At 33.5% G+C, this 25822-nt stretch overlaps 1 protein-coding gene across 2 annotated transcripts in view; it reads right to left on the bottom strand.

Annotated features, from left to right (window-relative positions):
• Window positions 1–687: 687 nt before the first annotated feature.
• The window catches only part of HEATR5B (HEAT repeat containing 5B), a 73445-nt gene continuing 48310 nt past the window's right edge, over window positions 688–25822 (bottom strand). For both annotated transcript variants that reach the window (XM_033124344.1, XM_033124345.1), the window contains exons 25-36: window positions 24301–24482; window positions 22019–22087; window positions 17972–18151; window positions 14097–14334; window positions 12736–12990; window positions 11097–11224; window positions 10034–10178; window positions 9271–9537; window positions 7908–8132; window positions 6375–6526; window positions 4967–5180; window positions 688–1464 (exon numbers count right to left, since the gene is read on the bottom strand). In XM_033124344.1, the coding sequence (XP_032980235.1) occupies window positions 1160–1464; window positions 4967–5180; window positions 6375–6526; window positions 7908–8132; window positions 9271–9537; window positions 10034–10178; window positions 11097–11224; window positions 12736–12990; window positions 14097–14334; window positions 17972–18151; window positions 22019–22087; window positions 24301–24482 (2360 nt within the window). In that variant the 3' untranslated portion in view covers window positions 688–1159. The remainder of the gene's footprint in view (window positions 1465–4966; window positions 5181–6374; window positions 6527–7907; window positions 8133–9270; window positions 9538–10033; window positions 10179–11096; window positions 11225–12735; window positions 12991–14096; window positions 14335–17971; window positions 18152–22018; window positions 22088–24300; window positions 24483–25822) is intronic.

Genomic DNA, 25822 nt, shown 5'->3' with positions numbered 1-25822 from the left:
AATTACCTATTTGATGTGGTAAAATTCCCATTGCATTGGAGATTGGCATAGCTATAATTATGACTCATTCATTTTTTTTTTTTATTGGGGAAGGGGAACACTGTGTACTTCCAGGACTTTTTTCCAAGTCAAATTGTTATCCTTTCAGTCTTTAGTTGTGGAGGGTGCCATTCAGCTTCAAGTTGTTGTCCTTTCATTCCTAGTTGTGGAGGGCGCAGCTCAGCTCCAGGTCCAGTTGCCATTGCCAGTTGGACTCGAGGAATTGAACTGGCAACCTTGTGGTTGAGAGCCCACTGGCCCATGTGGGAATCGAACCGGCAGCCTTCGGAGTTAGGAGCACGGAGCTCTAACCGCCTGAGCCACCGGGCCGGCCCGACTCATTCATTTTTGTATGCCCTGCAGCACTTAGCTTGATGCCTTATACACAGTAAGCCCTCAATAAATATTTGATGTATGAGACTAACCATCGTAGCTAGAACTAAAGGCTCTGTAATTACAAAACATAACTGAGGCCAAATTTTAGCCATAAAGAAAAAGTAGAATATTATTCCACATCTGAAACATTTATTGGACTTTAAATGAAAGTTTTAATTTAGTTAACAACTAAAATATACACAAGCATAAATTAGTAATGTAATATGAAAGTAAAAAGACCAACCAAAGGTAAGGACATTTTGAGAAATGCTAAGAAAATGTGACTTTATTCATACCATATACAATACGAAACAGACATTTTTCATTGTTTTGCTTACTTCAAAACTTAAATTCTGCTGTTTTTCAATTCAACTTTTTCATGACAGATGCTGAATACCGACCTATTTTTTTCTGACAATATCAATAGGGGGTCCAACCACATGGTACAATTGTTTTTAGCATTTAAATTTAAGACTATGGCTCAGTGTTTTAAAAATAAATTAATCAATAAAAGTGAAACATTATTAGAAGAAAAAAGAAAGCACATTCACCACATTTAAAAAAAAAAAAAGAAATCACTCCTTCAAAACCAGAAAGCAGCATGAGCATTGTTTCCCTTAACCTACTTGGAAGCATATAATTCCACTATACAAATAAAGTAAAACCTACAGCCTGGAATGATACAGAGGCTATCACTAGTTAGCCTCTAGTTGACAATATAAATTAAAATGAATGGAATAGCAAATTAAAAAAAACTTGTTTTTAGCTTAATTGTTGGTGCAGAATGTACGGTAGGGGCTGGCTGCCTGGTGGCTGCTTTAGCTTTGCTGGCTTGGCTTGCTCGAACAGCAGTTTCCAAACGTACTTTCAACTCAGGAGCCGCTCCCATTACAGTCTTGAAAGCATGTGGATACAGAGGTCCAATATGCATTAAATTCTGGAGTGCAAATTCATGAAGATCTTTGGAAGCTGCGTTTGCTGAGGCAAAAGAATTTTCATCCAGCAGGTAGGAGATCAAAGTGGGAACTAATAGTGCAAGTAACTGGACTCCTGCAAATAACAAAGTTAGTTTGAACCTGATCATGAATCTGAAAATTACAACAAATTGTACTTTTAAAACTAGGCATAGTAGTCTGAATTATAACATAAGTAAACATGCATAATCTCTTTTAGACCTCAATGATAACTTATAATTAATATTAAATATTTACTAAATGCCCAAGCTATGTTAAGGTTGGAAACCAGGCTTGTTAAGATTGTATATTTTACATATGTATTGTTTTATTAAAAAATACCGCTTAAGAGGTTAAAAAGAAATAAACTTTTTACAATTGCCATCTGGTATATTTTGTGAGTAAGATTATGAAATTTTTATGGTTATTCCTGAATAGGGAGGTTGGAGTAGGGAACAGAAACCTGAATAGCATCTATTTATTATTATTTAACTAAAACAAGTTTATTTCCTTCATTTTTAAAAAATAGGAATACAACTGTTTCCCATTCCCATTTCACGATCCCCCAAAACCCATAGTAAGTGAGGGAAAAATCTTTCAAAAATAAGGGAATACATAAAACTTAGGGTTAAAAACAAGAACCCATTTCTGACTGACATAAATTCCAAGTCCTAAAAAAAGATTTATCTGAAGGCTTAATCCCCTTTACTAGTCTCTTTGTCTTCCCATACTAACAACTCCACCCTGGAATATAAATTTTATTAAAGCTGATATTTTTCTAAAAAAAAAAAAAGTAATTATATGTGTGTGTATCTTATAATCAACATTAAGAATAATGCTTTCTCTACCTTTAATTTGTATTGATTTTTGTAGAATGACAACAGATAATATTAAAGCCAAAGCTGCAGGGGAGCAGGAAACATCTGATACAGAATGTGGGATGCAACACTCACTGATATCATCAAAAAGAGTGATGATAATCAGTGAGGCCTTTCCAGAACCTCAACCCCTTCTCTGGCCCTCAACTTCCTCTTTCCTTGCTGTATTTTTAATTCATAACATCTACTCCTTTCTGCATCTCACTATTATGTCTCCATCTAAAATTAATGTAGTTAATCTATTTTTACCTTTATATAAAATTATATATAGATATGTCTACACTATATATACATATATAATTTTTATATCTCTATATAAAGTAGATACAGATATATCTAAGATGGGGATCGTGCTTATTGTGTGTTTTCTCACTAGAATGTAAGCTCCCTGAGAGCGGAGATCTTTGTGTGATTTATTTCACACTGAACCCTCAAAGATTAGACCAGTACTTGGAACACAGTAAGGCACGCAATAACTACTTGTTGAATGAATGAACAAACACAAACACACCCTTTGTCATAGAAACCACTCAGAAGTTTTTTAATGAATTGAATTTATTTTCCATGTTGAAATTTCAGAAGAAAGAAAATAAGCTGATATTTTAAAAGTCCCAAGTAAATCCAACTGGCTAGATTTAACTCATGTTCCCTCACATAGAATGATAACACTGTGTAATAAGAACTGACTTTCATAATGAAATAATTATGAAAATTATACTAAATTATCAAAGAAAAAGAAATTATCTTCAGTACATTGTGCTTACCAAAGCAGAAGAGGTTTTCATCAGGAGGTTGAAAGGTAAGGTTTGGTTTTTAACAATTATAAAATATAACTAATTGAAAAAATATATTATAAATTAAGTACCCATTAAGTATCTAGAAATGTGCTAAGAATTTTAGGAAATATATCATTTGTCTCTACCTAATGCTTTCATTACCTAGTTAAAAAGAGTACACAGCACATAGGACAATTAGAGAACTAAGTGCTGAAAACTTATAGTTAGCATTTCAGATACAGACAGAGTTCATCAAAAGGCTCACAAAGCTGAGGAATACTTTAGGATGTTATAGTTTTAGTGATTATTTTAAAATAACAAGGCCATAAAATAAGGTTGATTATAACTGCCAAAGAAATTGTATGAAGGGAAAGATCACAGTGGGCTGAGTTACCAGGCAACATTTCTTGAAAAAATGAGATCTAACATAGATTTAGTAGATTTGTATAAGAAAGGAGAAGAAAACACCTGAGGAGAGTGAAAATAGAATGAACTTCGTACAGAGATTAAAATAAGAGAGAGAGAAAATTGGACTGGCCAGGTTAGCAGGTACACAGACTGGGGAACAAATGAAAGTTTTGAAAACCAAGCAAAGATGTTCAGACTTGCAGTAATGCAAGAGGAAACTACTCAAAAGTCTTAATCAAGAGAGAGAAAAATTGTTTTAGGTAAATCTGATGGGGAATATCTCTTAGGAAACTATTATAGTTATCTATTTATAAGAATAGGAAGCCAGTTTCTCTTGAAACCTAGAGAAGTTTCAAAAGAGATAGGACAAGTTTTGAGCTATAGATTGAATAAAGATGAAGAATAGTTCATTGCCAAGTATAATTCAATGTTTTCATTAGGCTGGTGCAAAAGTAATTGTGGTTTAAAAAATTTTAAAAAATTGCTAAAACCACTATGCCTGCTAAAGCACAAAATTGCTAAAACCACTTTTGCACCAACCTAATAGCTTGTAACGTCAGTCGTGCTGGGTAAGGAAATATTCATAGCCTGTTTCTATAATGGGTACTGTAAAGTTAAAAACAAAAATTAACACTTGTAACTAATGTGAAAAAAGTTGAGTGACAAAACAAATTTAAAAGTTGAAAATTTTCCCTCTTAGAATACTATTACTACATTTTATATAACTCCTATATAACAACGTATAGTACCCTGTTTCCCCGAAAATAAGACCTAGTCGGACAATCAGCGCTAATGCGTCTTTTGGAGCAAAAATTAATATAAAACCTGGTATTATATTATTATATTATACTTATTATATTATACTTATTATATTACATTATATTACATTAAAGACCCGGTCTTATATTATAGTAAAATATGACTGGGTCTTATATTAATTTTTGCTCCAAAAGACGCATTAGAGCTGATTGTCCGACTAGGTCTTATTTTCGGGGAAACACAGTATAACTTAATATTGCACAACTTGGATTGGTGCAAAAGTAATTGCGGTTTTTGCAATTATTTTTAACTTTTTAAACCACAATTACTTTTGCATCAACCTAATAATACATATTGTATTATATAGGTAAATAATTATGTAGTGTAGTATTACGTATTAGTGAGCTATATCAACAATAAGCATCATTTTTTTAATGGACTGCTTCACTCAGAATACAGACATTTCGTACTTTAGCAATATTTTTAAGAGGTAGAATAAGCAATTAGCATTAAAAAAATTAAGTATCATAGATGTTCACTCATGATTCACTTGATGGTATCCTCCTAATGAATGTTATCGCATTCTATTAAACCTTTTATTTTTGGTTTGCCTTTAGTCAATATTTACCATTTACCTTTGGTTTTTGCATAGCATTTAGTCTTAAATTTAGTTTTTACTAAAATGGCCTGCAATGGCCTGTGTCTAGTATCAAATATGATTATTTAAATAATACAGATCTTCATTTTAGACTAGTGGCTTTTGTAAGAAAATACTTACTGTTCTGTTCTTCCCCAAGAGCAACCAATGTTTCAAGAACTTTGATTCCTTCTTGAACAGCTACAAGTTCTGTGTTACTGGCTGGTCTGTTTCTTTCAACAGCTTTTAGCTTTTCAACCACTATTGGAGCTAACGAATGGATATAGGGAGTTGAAAGGGCACGATTGGAATGTTGGAAGACTGAGAGGAGAAGCTGGTAACACTTGGCTTGAACCTATGTAAGAAAATCATTTTATTAACTAACGTGTGATATTATAGTTGATTTGCTGTACAATCACAATGCATCTTAATATATAGTGAAAAGACGTGATACTGCAGAATGAAAATAAAAATGCGAGACAAATTAATGCCACTTTCTACTTATAGAAATGAAGTAAGATAATGAAACTTCTAATAAGCTAACTAAATAAAACTAACTAAAAATAAATTAAATAAATATTCCTTATATGTTAACCGCCACGTTACCCTGCTTATATAACTCATATAGTTCTATAGTGTGGAAGAAGCTAGAAACCAGGCATTCTAATTTGCTTTAATTTTTTCTTTAATTTACTATTGTCCATCTCTCTTTAACCTAACATAATTAATAATGATGAATAATATTTCAATGATGTCAAATAAAGCTATAAAAATACATTGCTTAAACATCTCAAATCCATTTGAAATCCCTGAAAATGACTGTTTATGTCAATTCAAGTTTTCCAGACCTAGAAAGTAAAGTATTATTGGCTCTACTTTAGATTAGAAAGACTTCATATTAATTTTTTAAAAAAATAGCAAAGAAGAAAGGAAGGTCCATTAACTTATGGGACAAATAGTGGAATAAAACTGTTTTAGCACTTTGGTAGAAGAGAAGTTGCCAAACCTTTCTGAAAATGAGTATCTGGGGAATGGTTTTAAAATACAGATCTCTAGTCTGAAATATAGCAGTTAAGTCTAGGAATCATGTTACTTAACTGATTTTTTTTCGGATGTGCAGTGGGTTTGAGAATCATTAGTTTAGACTTTGACATTGACTAAAAAAATAAAACTTATTTTCCAGAAAACTAAAGTTTTCAATTGGTTCATTAAAACATGCAAGAAAATAAATTTGTCCTTTAATGCCTTTGGTGTCATTAAGTAAACAGAGAAAAATAAAACCATAAACTCATGTAAAGTCTCTACTGATGTAAGCCAGGGTTAATCAAACAATTTAGGTATTGGAGAATTTTTGCATATGGAAATAAACATACATATGTGTCTCTCCTAGTGTTTAAACCTAATAATCTTTTCCAGTTTTTCTATTTAAAAGCCAAAGAGCAAATACCTAGGTTTTCATTTGAGATATCATCCATTATAATGAATCAATCTGAAATTTTCCTGATAAAATGAAATGTTTATCTCTATGTCTATTTTAAGTATAACTTACCCACGGGTCACAGGAATTTAATGCGTTTTTAAATCTGTTCATGCAGCCATTCTGTAATGACTGGACTCCTATTATTTCACTACTAGCAGACCACAGGAAGAGGGCAATTGCCGTTAGCATGCTCACTTCATCAGGCATAGGCATGGAATCTTCTGAAATAAATGAATAATGAAATATTGAAATATGTGAAAAATGAAAGCGATGTGCTGTTTCTAAAATGCTTTGGAATTTCAGTCTTGTTCCATAACCCTCTCTCCACCAATAATATTTATAGCAGTGTGTGCCTCAATCGAATATAGTCCATAAACAACTTTATGAATAGAACTCATCTACTGAGGAAACTTTATTGGAAGTCTTGTATTTAAGTCCCTTTTCCTTGTTTCTCTGATGGTATAATATTAACTGAAAAAAATTCAGGCATAAATCCTAATAAGAACTCTAATATGGAAAGCTTATTTAAACATGAAAGATAACATAGAAATGGAAAATTGCTTAAAAGTCATTTAACTTCTTTGGAGTTTAGGTTAATCAAACAGTCCCAAATACTTTCCTTCCAACAAAGTTAAATGATTTTGATAAGATATTCTAAATAATTTAAAAATCCAGAGTAGACATTCTTAGTGCTATCACCTTCCTACTTAGAATACAAATTCTATACAACCATAAACAAAAAAATCTTGCAATTTGCTGAAGGCAGTATTCTCATAATTTTAAAGAATTTCTTGCCATTGTAATCATTTATTCAGGAATAAACACAACTTTAACCTAATGGAAATAACAGTATGTAATTAGAAACACAGGAAATATGTATATTTATTCTAATGAACAATACTACTAAACGTAAAATAAGAGACTCAAACTATTTTGTGATTACCATTTCTTCCACAGCTGAACTTACCAACATTTTTTATATGTGAATTTGGGCTAATCTGGCAACTGAAAATACCTAATAATAATCAGTACTTTATCAGGATTAGGAAAATATACATTTGATATGCTAACATTATCTTATATTGAGGGTACAATAGTTGAGGAGAATTCCATTAACTTAAAATAAAGAGATGTAAAAGTCAAAGGATTTAGCCAATTTATAATAACCTAAGTTATACATGTTAAAAATCTGAGAACTTCTTAATAGGAATATCATTTTAGGTGAAATAGGAAAAATCTCTAATTCAAAATTTGTGACACTGCAAGCAACTTTTTTATCAGAAAACTAATATTTTATTTTTAAATTGTGACTTCAGTAACAGGGATAATACAAGATGAGTCTCGTGTCACAAAGTAAACAAATGGTCAAGAAATAATGGGGTCATGTCAAACCTCCCAACATATATTTAAGTTCTAAGACCCAGGCATTTAGAATCAATATCCAGAAAAAGAGCATTATAGTTCATATCTGAAAGATGTGACTAAAACACCTCTCTGAGAGATTCAGTGTTACATAGCAATTTTCTGCAAGCTCATTCAAATATTTAATTATTGGGGAACAGATATCCTGTAGATTAAAAATTTGTTAACTGATTAGGTTACCTGGTTGAGAATATTCCAGGATGCATGCAAGGGTGCTACGAATGAGAGCTGTCCACTGTTTCTGAGTATCCTCAGTTCTGGCTATTGAAAGTGTCACAATACTTTTAATCCCTTGAAGAGCTGCACTGACTGGTGGAGGAACCTGATTATCTGCAGACTTTATTGCTGTATCTTTCAATATTCTTGCAATTAAAAACAGAATCGTGGGCAGGATTGTCATACATCCTGAAATAAAAACAAATCAGATTACCTCGTGACTACTTCAGTTCCCATATTACACTTGTTTCAATTGTTTATATTTTTTACAACTGACTGCGGTTTACTTCTTTTGGTTGCTTTTAAACAAAATTTGTTGCATTACTATTACCATAATTCAATGTTTAAAAAAGAAAATAAGTGGCAAGTTATTTCAAAGAAGACAGAATTAATATTTTCTTTCTTTTTCCAATTAGCCTTGTTTTTATTATTTCCAATATTTTACCCATTTAATATGTCATGCCCTTCATAATGAAAATGATAAAGGAGGATAGAAAAACAGAAGGAAAATACTACTATATATATACTTTGAGAAATGTCTGAGTAACTTGGTGAATCCTGTAGCAATTCTAAGACATGTAATCAATCTTCAGTGTATTAAAGTCAGCCTAACCAAGCCAGGAAAATGATGAACAGACTACACAGGTAAGTAAAGAAGAAATGACAGAATCCTGGAATTTATAACTAAAAGAACTTTAGAGTCACCGAATTCAACTTCCCACTTAATGAAAGACTCTCTTCATCACGTCATTGTAGTCTGCCTGCAAAGCTCCAATGATAGAGAAACCATTATTTTCACATCTGTGGTCTCATGTTGAGCTGAAATTTACCTTTATGTCTCCTGATACTATTTCTATCTCCTAGAATAGAGGGAAGTCTACTTTTCCATCCAGCAGTATTTGCCGACAGCTATTATCTTTTTCAGCTATAATTTCTTTAGTTGCTTCTTAGAGTTGGTTGTCACTCTCCTCTCACTTTCTTTAGTTTGTCAGTGTTGCTTAAGAGTGGCAACCAGGTCAGAAACTAAAGGGTGTAGTAATTCCACCTTGTATCTATCTGCTAACATTCAATGTCTTCCCTCGAGGTATGGTTCTATCTATTTGCTGAAGTTTGTCTAAAATATACCTGAAAAGAACATCTTGGGTTTTTAGTTTTTTAAATGTTGATAGGCTCCTAAAGATAGACAAACACTTAAAAAAGACCAACTTCTCCTTTCACACTTGAAATTTCAGAGGAAAATAAGTCATAATAGCACTTAAAATCAAAAGCAAGCTCATCTTTGTCTACTGTCATATAATGCATATTCAAATAGTGATCAATACTGTACCAGCAGGTGAACAAAGGGACGGTAAGTCAGAGAGTATGGTGACTGTGGCTGCCACCAAACGAGCACTTTCTTCTGACAGTCGAGTTTTCATGGCGATGTGACTTGGGGAGTCCGACATCTTGGTACTGAGATGTGGCATGTGCCGTACTAAAATGAACATCAACAGCTCCATAGTTGCAAACACAAGAGATTTTCCAGGTATAAGACCACCACTGTCACCGCCTTCTCCTAATACAGGACAGGACTCTTTTTCCATATCATCTTCATCTTGGATAAAAGAAAATTTGGTTAAATTTCCAGCAATAAAAACAAAACAAAACAAAAACAAATAACAGATAAAACAACGCAGTCAGTATATTGGAGAAATTCTTTCAAAAGAACTTAAAACTGAATGTCTAACTGATATAACATGTCTTTCTCTGAGTAATTCTCTTCCTTATGAGAATTCTGCTTATTTACCTCTCCTTAAAAGTAAAGGACGATCCACTTTTCACTTGGAAAATTTTTATTAGGTATTTTTATCAGGAACGTATTTCATAATAGGTATAACACATATGCTAAGTTGAATCATATGAAGGCTGACACGTTTGAAGGTGAAAAATAGTTGACTGTCAGCAATTTCATTTGTTTCTAATGAAAGCAAAATGAATTGCAACTCATCTCAATGTATGATTAACTTAAAAAAATTTCCTAGCATTATTATTTAAAAAATTAGGGTACAAATAAGACCCACTTCAAAGTTAGTGTAATTACTAGTGCTTACTTAGAGTGTTTCTTTTCTCTTGCAAATAATCCTGAGCAGCTCTTACTATTTGTTGTACAACTCCAGTAACCAGCAGCTGGACGGATGGTGGATTCCAGGTCAATAGGAGGCGGTGTAAAACACTCAGCAACTCAACACCAATCAGCTATTATAAATCAATACAGATACATTTAATTCGTTTTAATTTCAAAGAATGAATTTACAATGTTAAAATCTAAGAAAATATGCATGTAAAAATAAATTTGGCAGCTAAAATTAATACATAGTACTATGTAACAAATTAGAACATTATAACAATCTTGAAAATGCTATTTTATCCCAACATAGTTTCAGTCAATAAAGTATCTGTTTTTATGCATTTAAATAATTTTTATATTCAAAAATGGTAATTTTCCTATTCTTTCCTCTCTTTGGACTAAGCAATATTGCTAGACTCCCGTGACACTATAAAGTTTATGATTTCCAACCTATGCTGAGTACCCAAGAGGTATTTACCAGAGATTTTAGGCACGTTTGGTAAGTTTCTCTCCAATTCATCTCAGCAACTATTACAAACTTTCAATCACTCACTTTAAGCCTCTTACTCACAATCTTCACATCAAATCCATCCAATAATATAAAGTCCTCTAAATATGCCATACAGAAATTAGAAAACATCAATCAGTAAACTCTTGAGATAAGTCTTGAGCCAATGGAAAAAAAAAAAAAGGCTTTAAATGAGAGAGAAAACTTCCTCAAACATTTAAAAGTAACATAATTTATTTAATAGCCTTATAAATTACTTCAGCCCTTTATTAGCAGAATCATTAACTGGGACTGAGGGCTTCCCTTAAAATTGTTAGTTTTACCTGTCTACTGATGAACAAATCAAAGAAGGTATAGTGGTGACTATCTCTACTCTAGTTGTGCCTGGTCATCCCACATTCAGTGTATGGTCTTAGATAAAGCCAAAATCCTGAACACATACTACATAATATTATTTCATATGTGAATAAACTATCTTAAGATAAATATGACAAAACAAAGCATACAATTAGTCATCTATGATAGAAATATACTGTACCTGATCTTCTGCAATATGGATTCGGGCATAAGGAGAATCTAGCAGGGTATGTAAGGCCTGTAGACATGCTGTAACATGCTCGATAGGCTCCTCAGGTCTAGGAGAACAAAGGAACTGAATACTGACACCTGCAAAATAAAAACACGGGTCTGTCAATATAAAACACTTCGATGCTTTGACACCAAGGTTTTCTCTCTATTTCTATTTGTTTTTATAAATTACTTTAACATATACTTAATGCCTTAGAGTTCAAAATGGTTTCCAAAGTAAGCTGCTAAACTTAATATAGACTGTAGCTTTGCAATTATAAATAGCCAAATTGGAGGTGCGGGGGAAGTTCCAGGTCATCAGATTAAGAAAATATTCAATTTTTAATTTCATGGACATTTAAAAGGGAATACATTAATAATACATTTATGAAAATTATAAAATTACCTTCCATTAAGTGGTTGCCAAAGAATGTTCATACCTACAAAGTTTTTTTAAATGGCAAGCTACAGAGGCACAATGGATATCATGGATAACAATTGTTCTTAATTTACATAAGGGTAATTACGGTCATCGTTTTGGAAGTCTGTCATATTTTCATTTGTGAGATCTACTGATGACTCCTATAATTTCACATTACTAATTGTGTTCCTTTTCCCTCCAAGAAAAATATAAGATTGCTAAGAGCTTTATTAGAATGTATACATTTCACGTTAAAAGAACTTCTATAAAGCAATTATAAATTTATTTATTCCAATTTGTTTTAACTTTGCATTTTATTATTTCCTCATGGGATGATTTGCTAAGTGCCAAGTAAAAAAAAAAATATGTTGTCAGGGAAAAAAGCTCATGTTTTTTGCTTGAAAATTATTCAATATTCCTCGGTGAGTAAACATGATGGCTAAAACTTTTAGAGTAGTTTTTAACAATTAAATATTTAGATGAAAAATTCAGTTTAGAACTTAGAAAATGTGCTTAAAAATCCTCCTTTTACTATTCCTTCTCTGAACTGTTACGTAAAACATTCCATAGCATTAAAATGAAAAGATATGAAGGAGTTCAGAACATCCTATGCCAAAATATGTGTCTTTGGCATATTAATTATTTTGAGCTGAAGGTACTTGAGAAACAGCAGATGTAGGAAGGCTCTCTGACCCCTTTCTAACAGCAGGTCATAAAATTTCTCATGAGAAAGGGGCCTTCCCTGAATGTGGAAAAGAACAGTCTTATCACTAGAGACTGGGAGGCCATGTCAAAACAGACCTGTACAAACAAACCTACTAAAACAACCCTTATATTCTACTAGTTTCTCCCATATATTTCCCAGTTACTGTCCCACAATTTACTTCCCCTGGGCCAAACCCCTTTATCTAGTCACAGCTCCACAATTTATTGTTCTTTGTTTAAAATGGTATATAAACTTTTGGGCCTAATAGCTACTTCAGATCTTTGTTTTCCTTCTAAAAACTCCTGTGTACATGTAAAATATTAAATAAATATGTATGCTTTTCTCCTATAAATCTGTCTTATATCACTTTAATTCTTAGGCCAACCACAGAATCTAAGAGGGTAGAAGGAAGTCTTTTCTCCCCTACAGATAGAAATTTTCAGAAGTGATACATGTTGAAATACATTAATATGGCTCACCTACCTAAAATCAGATGCATTCTGTCCTTGTTAATTTCTGGTAAAGATTTAGTACCAGGCATTGTTCCTGATGCTTGGTTTAAATTGACGGATGTAGAACGTTTTTGTAAACCAGATATGGCTGCTGCTTCTGCTGACTCTGAACATGTAAATCCTGTGCTGTTTAACCAAAGTGCCACTGCATGAAGAATTGGGGCCCAGGAATTCCGGTAGTGAAGTCTAGCTGTGTCAATAGTCTCAGGAGTATAAAATGCTCCACCTAGAAAACAATTAAATCAATCAAAAACATTACTTTTATTGTAAGTGCTCACTCGTGTATGAATAACTAACTTAAACATACTCATTACATACTGTCTTAGTCCATTTGGGCTGCTGTAACAAAATACCACAGGCTGGATGGCTTATAACAACTGAAGTTTATTTCTCATAGTTCTGGAGGCTGGAAGTCCGAGACCAGCATGGTTGCCAGCATGGTTGATGAGGGCCCTCTTCCTGATTCATAGCCAACACCTTCTTGCTGTGCCCTCATATGGTGGAAAGGGCTACGGAGCAATGCGGGGTCTCTTATAAGGGCACTAACCCCATTCATGAGGGTTCCACCCTCATGACCTAAGCACCTCCCAAAATCCCCACCTCCTAATAAATACCATTACAATGGAGATTAGGTTTCAACATATGAATTTTGAAGGGACACAATAATTCAGACCATAACACATACAAAACATCAGTCTGGCCAAAGAAATTATCCTTATTACAAAGCCATCAAAACCAACATCTTTCCTGCAGCTGTGGAACTGGAGTACCGGTCTCTTCCTCCTGATACTAGGGTTTCCAGCCTCACCTCCACAACTGCGGACACCACTGAATATCCTCTACCTCTCTCTACTCTGTGGTCACAGGCTTCATCTTCATTGTTGCCAGTGACTCCTAAAATCCGTATCTCCTTCTCTTTCTATGACAGCCTGGAGCTCTGTCTTCTTTCTCTGCCATTCTTCCTTCCGTCCCTCCTGTTTTCACTACCAAATTCTGGACTTCCTCACCTGTTGTTACACATGCACTGACCAGCACAGCAATATACTTCATCATGGTTATGCATGATGACTTGCTATGCATCATTTAGAGTACCCTAGCTCATACAGGTATTACTGCAACAGTGAGCACACTTTTGCTTGGGCTAATAAGTTTAATGCTGTCTTTGAATTCACAAATTCAACATGGAGAACATGCTCTAAGTGAGGGAGGGTCAAGTTGAAGTCCACAGAAATTTAAGATATTATTACTGTTGTTGCTAGCCTCGACCAATTCCATTTTATTTAATTACTACTTTGGATTCCACAAAAGTAACACTCTACACGCAGTACTTACCATCTGGGGGGAGCTGACTGGCAAACTCAGCTGGTAAAGTCAAAAGCGCGTAGTCTTTTAATGCTGCCAACCATAGGCGGCTGAGCGTTGGCAGTTCAGGTTGCACAAGTGTTATTAAACTATCTGGTGGCAGTTCATCTATGGTACCATAATCATCATCGTCATCATCAGTATTTTTAATTGCTCTTTTTGGTTTTGACTCTGCTTCCTTTTTAATATTCATAGCAACTACATATACCTATTAAGAAATTAGGAGGAGAAAATAACAAGGCATAATATTTTTAAATGTCGTATTCTAAGTTGTTAGGATTGTGCAGTTGAATCATCAAAAATAATTGAGTACAAATACTAGAAGTATACAACTTCATGATTTCCTGATAACCTCAAAAGAATAATTCTACCTGCCTTGGAGGCGGTCTTTTTTATTCATCTGATTCCTAACTAGTATTTCTCTCACAGCATATTCCTTGAGTAGGGGCCTCTGAATTTTTTCTGGTTTGTCTTGCTTTACTTTACAAAGCCCCCTTTATATGTGTTTTTTTTTTTCCATAGGGTATAATTTCCTGTTTACTGCCTCTACTTTCATAGATTTATTAGACACAATCCAGCATTCAAAGGAAAAGGCTGAGAGGAGGAGAGGTCAGAGAAAGGATTTCCATAAATATCCATCTAACCCCACCTCCCTTACACAGTCCTTAAGTGATATTTAGCAATCTAGTGTTTACAACAGAGCTGAGTCAAGAATATAATTTACTAGTCACATATATTATCTGTATCCTTTCTCTCTATTTTGTAAACCAAAAGGCTGCATAATAGCAACTTCCTACAACATAATTTTAAACATTCCTCTTTGTTGAAGTTCTTTTTGTTTGTTTTCTTTTGTCTTTATAAATACATTCAGGCTTTGGCAACTGACACATACAAAGCTGAATTACACATCAATGAAAAAGCAAAAAGAATAAAAATAAAAAAGGAAGGGGGAGAACAAGAGTAAGAAAGAAAACTGCACTAGGTATAAATCTTGAGAAAACTGTTTCCCCCTACACAGTGACTTTCATTGTACCCAAGGAGAAAGGCTATGTATGAATACAGGTACACTGTAAGCTTCCTTATGGCAGGGTCCCCTCTCTGTTCCTACAATGAGCAGACAGCTGTGGCACTAAGTTCTAGACAATGATTACAGAAAACAGTGAATCCTCATTTTTGAGAAAAAGCATTTTTTTTTTTTTTACACTGTGATAGTCTGTAACAGTTCTAGTCGGTTAGTAATACTAACCCTGACAATTTACAAACAGAAACCAATGAATTTTTAGAGTACGGACTTCAGATCTCAAGTAACAAATGTATTACGTTCATATTTTCTAGTGGTTTTAAGCTTGCTTTCCCCCCTCATGTTTATATGTTTCTTATTATACTGACATTTTAAGAAAATGTCTCATAAGTGCTAGAGTACACTTAACCACTCACTCACTCACTCATTCTTGCCTTGCATTTGCTATTATGCTTGGACCTGCGGCAACAAAGACCAATATCGTTTTCGCCTTCCATGAACTCAAAGACTAACACAAACATAGGAGAGTGAGAAAACTGCTGAAAAAATGAATGTTTTTTAAAATTTGTCTTTAATGATCTACCTTCCTCACTTTACTACACTCAGTGCTGTAGCTCAGTACCTGATACCTAACCAATAATCCATGGTTTGTGTAGTGAATGAAGGAATCTCAGGGAGCTCCAAGATGGAAGGATCTTAATAGTGTATGAAAAAGGCGAGACTGAATTTTTAAGGACAAATTTCACCTATTCACAAGCAAAGACGGAAGGGAGGATTAGAGGCAGAAGGAATATCAAAAACAAGAGCACAGGAAGTAGGAAATAGCCTGGCATTCTGGGAAAACTGGATTGGATGATACAGACTAAACAGGACATAAGGCAGAAGTAGTTGAAGAGTTTACTCTGCAGGCAGCGGGGAAGTGAAGGGGTCGCTGAAGAATTTAAAGTTCAGATGTATGTATTTTTCCAACTTTTATTTTAAATATACCAAAAAAGGTTTGGAAAATCAGTTGTTAAAAGTACTCATAATCCCAATTTCCAAGTTTTCATATTCTGTTGTTGGAAGTTGTAATTTTGTTGTATTTAATTTTATTTATGCACATATCATAAAGTTTCCCATGTGAATATTAGTCTTTATAACCATTATTCTTAATGGTTGCAGTGAATTACACATAATATATCTAACGATTTTCCTATAGTTTTATATTTACTTCTGATTCTTTACTCAGCCTTGGAAATCTTAGAAAGATAAGACGCAATTTTCAAAGACAAAAGGTATTCAGTTCTTCACATTATAAATAATGTTCCAAGTAAACATTTTTGTAAACTTATCTCTTTTCCATATTTTAGATATTTTTCCCTAGGATAAAATCCCAGAAATGGAATTACTGGGTCAGTGATTATAAATATTGTTATGGCTCTGAATAAATACTGCCAAATGCCTTCTAAAAGCCTTCTATATTTTACATTGCTATCTGCAATATGTGAAAATATATTTTTTAGAATTTTTTAAACAAATTTTTGGCTTATTTTTCTTATTATATATTATACAAGAAAAATCAGAAGCATAAGTAAAATGAAGAAAATAAAAACCACACACAATCCTACCAGATATAATACTGTTAACATTCTGGACATATTATATATACAAACTCAGTCTTTTAAACAATGTATTTGTGCATAATTTTTAACCCAATTTTTCATTCACTTAATACCATCATCTTTCAGAATCAAGAAATACATTTAAGTTATTTCCATTTTTTTAAGCATAATAAACAATATCACAATAAATATCTTAATAGCAGATCTTTGTATATATTCTTGATATTTCTTAGGGTAAATTGGTCAACTAATGTGTAGTTTTAGAAAATGTTTCTTCCCCTCCCCCCATATGTTTATTAGTAACTTGGTTTCCTCTTAGTGAATTGTCAATTCATATTTTGCCCAAAATTTGTATTTTAGAATGATTATTCTAAGATTCTATATAGGAATAGCTGGGGGGAAGAAAAGACTAACTGTAAGAAAAACAAATTAGGATGCAAATGCATAGACTAGGTGACAAATGACTCAAACTAAGGCAATGGAGAAAGAGAAGACATATTTATTTATAGGTATGGAAAAGGCATGTATGATTTACTACTAAATTAAAAAAAATAATTGCTATGTTCAGTAACATGCCATCATTATTTTGAAAATAAAGACATAGATTGATACACACATATATACACGTACATTATATAGACTGAAATTTAATCAAATAAAAGATTCTTGGGAAGGCCGGATGGCTCAGTTGGTTAGAGTGCAAACTCTCAACAACAAGGTTGCCGGTTCAATTCCCGCATGGGATCGTGGGTTGTGCCCCCTGCAACTAAAGACTGAAAACGGTGATTGGACTTAGAGCTGAGCTGTGCCCTCCATAACTAGATTGAAGGACAATGACTTGGAGCTGATGGACCCTGGAGAAACGCACGGTCCCCCAATATTCCCCAATAAAATTTATAATAAAAAAAAGTTCTTAGTGTAAATCATTTTCTACTATTTATATTTGTTTGTTTTGCCTGCCTAATTTCCTCAAAGTAAGGAGAGCCCTTTCTCAAAATACTCATTAAAAAATATAATTTTCAAAGATTTAATAAGAGTTCTTTTGAGACATAAATGTATACGTATTTCAGTGAGAAAGAGCAAATAACAGATTTTCGAAAATACCTCAATTCAAAGGTCAGTTTTTTAAAAAAACATCAATCGACAATTTTTTTACCTATAGGAGTAGGGGAACATTTTCTCATGCATGGAGAAATGGTTCAAAAACAATAGGCCATGATTACCTCGGCCCAAGCTTTGAGAACAGCCAGTTTTTCCATGGTTGTGGCACTCTCTCGGTACAGCTGGCTGGAAGATCCTTTTCCGGCCTGAACTTTGTCCAGAGAAGACACAAGCAGATTGTGTACTCGACGGAGATCGTTGAGATCACTGACAACTCCACTTCCAATCCATGTACTACATACCTAACCAAAGAAAATTTTTTTAATTTTTGTATAAAAAAATTAACATTTAACATAGAGTGGAATAAACATAATTTTTTTCCTTGGGGGAAGAAACAGTAAACAAAACCAATAAACAAAATAAAACAAAAAAAAAACTCCAAAGCTATATTTTAATATTCGTTTTTAATAACAAATCAGCAGCAAGTATGGAATTTATTGTATACTTACATGGAAAACAAAACAGTATTTACTTATCATATTTCCATTGTCTAATTGGACAAAAATTTTCATCAGAAAACATTTTCCACCTAAACCAGGCCAGTCATGAATAATTCTTCAATTCAACAACACTTCTGGTCAGTGCAAGCAAAGGGTTATTGTGGGTGCTACAGAAGAGACTAGAAAATAGAGGGAGAAAAATCTACTCCTTGTCCTCAGTAAGAAAACACGGATTGAATGAACCCATGAGAATGTTTTATGACTACAACACTACAACTAAAAACAGAGGAGAGAGGGGTTAATTTTAGCAGGAAAAAATGGAATGTTTCGATATCAGGAAGGTTTGTCTGTATAGATACAGGAGAGTTACATGGGGAAAGAGATGAGATTATGAAAGTTCATTGGGATCAGGTTATGGTACAATTTAAATTCCATTAGAACTGAATTCCGACTTGTTCTTAAGGCAGTCATGAGCTTCCAAGACTTCTGAGCAGGGGGATATTATTAGAACTGTGCTCTAGGGAAACTGCTCCAGTCCTTATGTAAATAGGAAAGAATGTATACAGACAGCAAACAATGTGTTCAGCTAAGTGACTATTACAATACTACGGAACAGATATGATATAGATCAAACTGGGAATGCAACAAAAAGGGAGAGGCATCTGAGAGAGACTTGGATCTAGAAACGGCAAGATCTGGAAACCACTTAAATATTTTTAGGGGATAGGGCACAGGGACAAGCAATAAGTGTGAGGAATCAAAGACTGCCAAATTTTGATTGCCAAAGCTTCTAACTTGGATGAATGGAAGGAAGGTGACACTACTGCTTAAGAGAGATAACATAAGAAGACAGGAAAGTTTGGTGGAGATGAAAAGTTAGAAAACACGATTTTGGTTGGAACATTTTGACCTGCTGAGTTCAAAGCACCAGTAAGAGACTCATGGAAAGGTATTCAGCAGGTAGTTGGAAACTTGGGTCTGGATTTCAGGAGCAAGGTCAAAGGTAAGTATGTAGACCTGGGAATCATTCACAGGAAGGTGATAACTAAAGCAATGCTACTTGGTGAATTTCTTCAAGGATTGAGGTATTTTTTAAAAGTCTTAAAGACGAACACAGGGAAAATGGTTGCACTTAAGGGACAAATGGGATAAGAATAATGAAAGAGACTGAAAAGGCCAGAAATGCAAAAGGAAAACCAGGCAAGTGTGGTGATACTGGAGCCAAGAGAAGAATGTTAAGAAGGGGTGGTCTGACAGTGCCAGCTTTTTCAACAATTACAAGTCCTCGCTTTCTTATCCTTGCGCTAAAACAATTCACAAATTTTTGGTAAAAGGTAACAAGGTACATAAACCTCATGAAGGAAGACACGAAGCAAGATGTGTGGCAGCACCCCATAATTAACACATGGATATTTCTGTAATGAAATGTAGTACGAATAATACAAAGAGAGATTAATCAATACTACAGTCTCACTCAGCTTCATATCAGGGCCAAATGAGTACAGTCAGCTCAGGTTTTGCTAACAAATAAATTATGAAAAAGCTTTTGGCTTTCAGAGCATTTGGATATTGAATCATGGTTGATGGATTGTGTTCCAACATTTAAAACTTTTAAAAAGTTGAGAATAAATATTTATGTAACTATTTTATTCTTTTATGACCTTATTCTCAAAGAATTGAAAACTAAATTTAAGAAAAATTAATAAGGATATTTTAAATTTGATTGTTATCAATTATGAACATACTAACGGCAAAATAAGATACCAGTCAAAACAATGTTGAAAATATAACATTTAAAGTGAAAAAGATTAAATATGAGCATGAAAATGAAGAGTTATTGTTCTTGAGGGAATTAAACATATTGGAGAAATTTGATAAATATTTTTGTGAAATTTGGTAGAACTATAACTAGAAGATGGGAAAAATTGTAAAGATTGAGGATATGCACTAAGTTTGCTTTGCAAAAACCTAAGTACTTTCTCCATTTTAAAGAATATGAAACTAGAAATTGCAGATACTGCATTATTGGTTTGATTTATGCAGAAAGACAAAGCAGCATTGAGTCAGCAAAATCATAATCAGAGAAAAGACCTTGGTCTTACATCAAAAGAGTGGTGAATGAATGTACATTTATAAGTTTTAAGCTGAAATATTTAAAGTATGTATGATGCTTATGGTTCCTACTCTAAGTGATTTTTTTATTAACCCACTGATTATTATCCCCAAATGTGTTACGTTTGAAGGTCTTCCTATAATATCTAAGAATGACCCTGATTTCCATGTTTAATGTTATGATTATCTAGTAAACCAGCTGGGATACCATGTTTCATGATCTGCCCAAAGCCAATTCCTTACTTTCTCTTAAGGAAAGGAACCTGCAACCCACTGCTCCACCTGTTGCAAAACCAGGTTTCCTCCCAGAAACAGAAGGATAGGACTTCAAAAATTTAAGCATGCCAGTAGAAAAAGAACAAATGTCTTATAGAAAAAGCAGCTAGAGTCACATAAGAAATAAGTTAAGGCAAATTCAATAACAGGAAACTTTCATACTTCTTATTCACAAGATGAAATTCTAATAGCCTTTGTTTTCTAATGATCAGGAGTTTTGAAGGAGGTTATCTCTGCTTAAATACTATGCTCTGAACATCACCATGATACATTTATTTATACATGACTGTGATTTCTGATGGTGTGTTGGTATCCCAAAGCAAATGACCTACTCTAACTCCAAAGTTTGTACCATGATCCACAGACCTCTCTCGTAAACTAGGCTCCCTCTTCTGTGTCGGGTCTGCTATCGGTGGAAGTACAGTTCTCTGAACACCACCATTAAGATAGGAGACGTCAGAGAAATAAGTCTTAACAACAGAAGGAAAGAGGCAAATTCATTCAGCCACAGAGAGAACAACATCGGAATTCCAATCCTCTCATTGCAAACAGAAATATTCTCTGCTTAGAGGCCACATGTAACTTGAATATGGATTCTAAGCAATAATGATAGACCATAGCCCTATACTCCAGAAAACTCCAAAGGAGAGAATTGCTTTTCTGCTATCTTAAGGCAAGCAGAAGAAGAATCTGATTTTCTGGAAGACTAGAGCTTAATGCATGGATCCTTTCTCAGGATGAGGCATGAAAAAGAGGAACTTACTAAAGATGTAGGAACATAGGTGCTTTTGTGACTATTTTCAGATACAATAACCTGAGCATAGTCCCCTGGGGTTAATTTTGCAAAGAAATTTCCATATTGTGAAATTCTCTTTAGGATAACTTAATACCCATAAATTGTAGAATTTTCACAGCCTGTGGTCAAAAAAATCTTTTGTTACCTAATTATCATTATTTTACATTCTTCACTTATTCTAGATTTTGAGATCTTAATTTTATTTTAGTCTCTCTTATGATGTGCATATTTCTGGTCACTTTTGGGTTATATGAGCTGTGTATCCCAAAGTCATGTCCCCAGCTATGATAAAAAAAGGAGGGATGTGACTAATAGTGTCTATTTCATCATTTCATACAGAATAAAAGAGGAAACTGACACTGTTGTGTTTCCAAGATAAAAATAAATATTATTTAAGTTTTCTCTTTTCTTTCTTGAAAGTGAAATTCTAAAATATCTATGAATTTGTATAAGATAACTATAGAGAACCCTATTTTTCTTCTTACCTGGCAAGCTTTTGCTATTATGTCTGATGGAGTATCTTGTGAAAAGGCTGGTCTTAGAGCAGCTCCCACCTATAAAAATGAACACAAGCATTTTATTTTTAAAGATAAGTAGTAAACATAAACCCTTTAGTGTCTTTGAAAAAACACAGAAAACACAGCTATGTTCCTTTCCTTTTTACTACATCTCTCTTATTTATCTTTCTAGTTACAAGAAACTCAATCGTACCATTTTTCTTTTGCTCTCCAGGAGGTTATCTTATCAAATCGATATGAATGCTATATCAAATAGGAAAATAATTTTCTTTCTTTCCTTTGTTTTTGTTTAATTGTAAACAGAATTTTCTGACAAAGTCATGTGTTCCCAGAGAGAACAAAAAACTGTTATTCTTTTTTTTTTTCTATGTTTTCCTGAACATATTCTAACAGTATTTACCTCATGGGTAAATCTCAATTCCTTTAAATAACTTAGAACACACAGTCACCAAAAAAATCGTAGAGATCAAAAAGAGATGTTTTCAAAGAAGGTTGCTCAAGAAATATTACTTTATATATTGTTGTCATACTAATAAGTGAAGGAATATGAGTTTTAGTTTTAATAAGCCAACAATCAGTCACAGATACTTAGATTTAATACATATGACCTGAATAAGAAATTAGATGTAGTCAGCTCCTAATTTGAGATTTCTTCATTTCACTAGAGATTCAGTTGCTAAGGCATATCAACAGCAGTTTGGAAATGGATCAAGAGCCCCTCTCTGTGACCAAAGACACAATGCAACAAACTACAGTATTGGTATTGCAATAATCAACTAATTGCAGAGCTGGTATTAGACCCCGTACTGAAGGAGAAGAATACTATAAAAGAGTTCATTGGGTCGACTGATAAAACTGGAATATGATAGATTATATAAAACGCGTATAGCAATGTTGAATTTCCTGAAATTGATAATTGTTCTATGATTATGTAAGACAATATTCTTGTCCTTTGGAAATACAGACAGTAAAGTACATGATTTAAATAATCTACTTTTAAATGGATTAGAAATAAGTGTGTGCAAGTGTGAGTGCGTGTGTAGAGAGAGAGAAACAGACAGATACCACGTTTCTCTGAAAATAAGACCTAGCTGAACCATCAGCTCTAATGCATCTTTTGGAGCAAAAATTAATATAAGACCTGGGATTATATTATATTATGTTATATTATACCTGGTGTTATAGTAAAATAAGACCGGCTCTAATATTAATTTTTGCTCCAAAAGATGCATTAGAGCTGATGATCCGGTTAGGTCTTATTTTTGGGGAAACACGGTATTATCAATAATAAAGCAAATGAGGCAAAATCAATAATTGGTAAACATGAATAAAGGGTATATAACAGTTTTTTGGACTACTCTTACAACTTTTTTGTAAGTTTGACATTATTTCTAAATAAAAAGTAATAAAAAAAAAGAACTTCATTCTATTAGAGTGGGTATCTGGGAGTAAACAATTATACAAGTTTTCTGTAGCCAGTTAGGCTAGAAACTATAACTTCCTCACTTGCACCTATGATGGAAAAACAATGAATTATATATTACTCACACTTTATTTTATTTAGGTTTGAACACAGCTTTTAGATAAGGTGTGGTATGTCCAGAACCAACATCTTGGTATAATCACAGTAAAAAAATGTTATATTCTTTCCTTGCTAACATAAGTTTTTCTCCTTCACATAACCCACCATTATTAGGATAACATCTACTGTGCCTCATTTGAAGAACATAAGTAAAGGGATAAATCTCAGGAGAAATAAGTGTTTCTGCTTAGAATAAAATTAAAAAATCTGTTGAAAGTATCTAATTCTTTCAGTAATATTTTATTTGCTGTTATTAAAAATTAATTTATCCTTCAGCATACAGGGCACAATTGCTTTTCATTTTTAAAAATGCTTATCCTGTCTTGACATAAAAATAATGGCATCAAATCCACAACACTCTTTAAATGTTCTTTTTATCTTTAAAGTGGCATGGCTAAACATCTAAACACAAGACAGGAACCAGGCTGGAATTTCTATTCTCGTTTTATCACTAACATGCTATCACGACTTAAAAATAGCGACAAGTTTTATACTATTGTTTCTGTAATTGTGGGTTGATTCAAACTATGTAACTGACAGTGGGAGTAAACATATGCCTTCTATGTGAATAAATAGGCTGCCGTTTCAAATATATTTCTACAGGGAACCCCTTTAATGATCATTCAAAAGATCCATTTTAAGTTTTTAAATAAATAGAATGTCTCACATTAGCTTGATACTGCTCCAGAATCACATGACCTGGAAATTCGGGCTCAGGCACAGATGCAAACTTCTTGATAATGTCTTCAAGTGCTTGGAGACCAGCCATCCGCAGCTGGTTACTATGATCGGTTGCAGCCATGAATGCCATGCGAATCAGGTCAGAAAGATGAAGTACCAGGAGATCATCTACAAATAAAAATAGAAGGCAAAAGGAAAACTTTTCCAAAGATAACTGTAATAACATAAAAATATGAAATGAAACTAATTTCTTTTAAAAAGCACTTTTGATCCACATTATTTCAGTGTGCTTGGTTAAAAATGACAAAGATACACTTCCAAGAAAGCTTCTGCATCATAATCTCTCAAGAACATTGGTAAACTGATTACTATAACTTTCTCCAAAGGAGTCTGCAATTCTTTTGGAACAGGGATTGGCAAACTTTTTCTGTAAAGAACCACATAGTAAATACTTTTGGTTTGGCCAGCCATATAGTTTCTATAGCAACTACTCAACTCTGCTGTTGCAGTTTGAAAGTAGTCACAGTATACAGATGACTAAGGGTTACTCCTATAAAACTTTATTTACAAAGACAGACTGTGGGCTAGATTGGATTGTAGGCTAAAGATTGCGAAACCGTACTATGGAAAATATTTTTATAAGGATAAGATGTAGAAAAGGGAAGTATTTTTTCGTTTTAGCCTCAAAGTAAAAGCTGCCCTACATCTGCCCTAACAAAGCTTAAAAGCAAGTCTTGAAAGAATTCAAAAGATTTCAAGTAATTTAACTGCAACCCAGAACAAAATCCAATACTATTTAAATAGATACAAAATCCAACACTAATAGCACAAAATTTGCAATGTGTAGTAGCTAATGAAAGATTACCAGGGATGCAAATAAGCAGAAAAATGTATCTCATAACAAGGAAAGGAAGGGGGGAGGTAGGAATCATTGAATAGAAACAGGTCCAGAAATGAGAGTTGATAAATTAACAGGAGGGGACCTTAACGTGGTTATTATAAGTATGTTGCCTATAATCAAGAAGAATAAGGAAAGCATGAATATGATGAAGAAAGACATGAAAGGCAGAGAAAACCACAAATGGGACTTCAAGAGATAAAAAATAAAATATCAGAAATGAAAAATATACTGGATAAGATTGATAGTGATTAGATACCAAAGGAGAAAAGACAAGTGAAGTTAAAGACAAGGCAACAGAAATTATCTAAAGAATTGATTGAACTCAGGGACTGTGAAGTTCTTCAGGCGACTACAAGACTCGCAAAGTCTTTTTCAAGCAGTGGCCACGTCTGTGGCTCAGCCTGATCCCATAACAGCTCCCTCTTAAACAGATTTTTGTTGTTATTGCTACTGTGAAGGTTACAAGTATCTTCCAATGTTTTCATATGCCTGCCTAAAATGCCAATTTTAGAAACTTAAGTTTAAACAAGAATATCTATTGGTTAGGGGGAGGGGAGTAAAGAGAACTGAGGAAAAATATTTGGCTAAAAGCCCCCAGTACTTCCTC

Source organism: Rhinolophus ferrumequinum, chromosome 13 (genome assembly GCF_004115265.2).
Source record: "Rhinolophus ferrumequinum isolate MPI-CBG mRhiFer1 chromosome 13, mRhiFer1_v1.p, whole genome shotgun sequence".
NCBI lineage: Eukaryota > Metazoa > Chordata > Mammalia > Chiroptera > Rhinolophidae > Rhinolophus > Rhinolophus ferrumequinum.
Note: the sequence above shows the minus strand (reverse complement) of the source record. Positions and strands in the feature narration are given on the sequence as shown.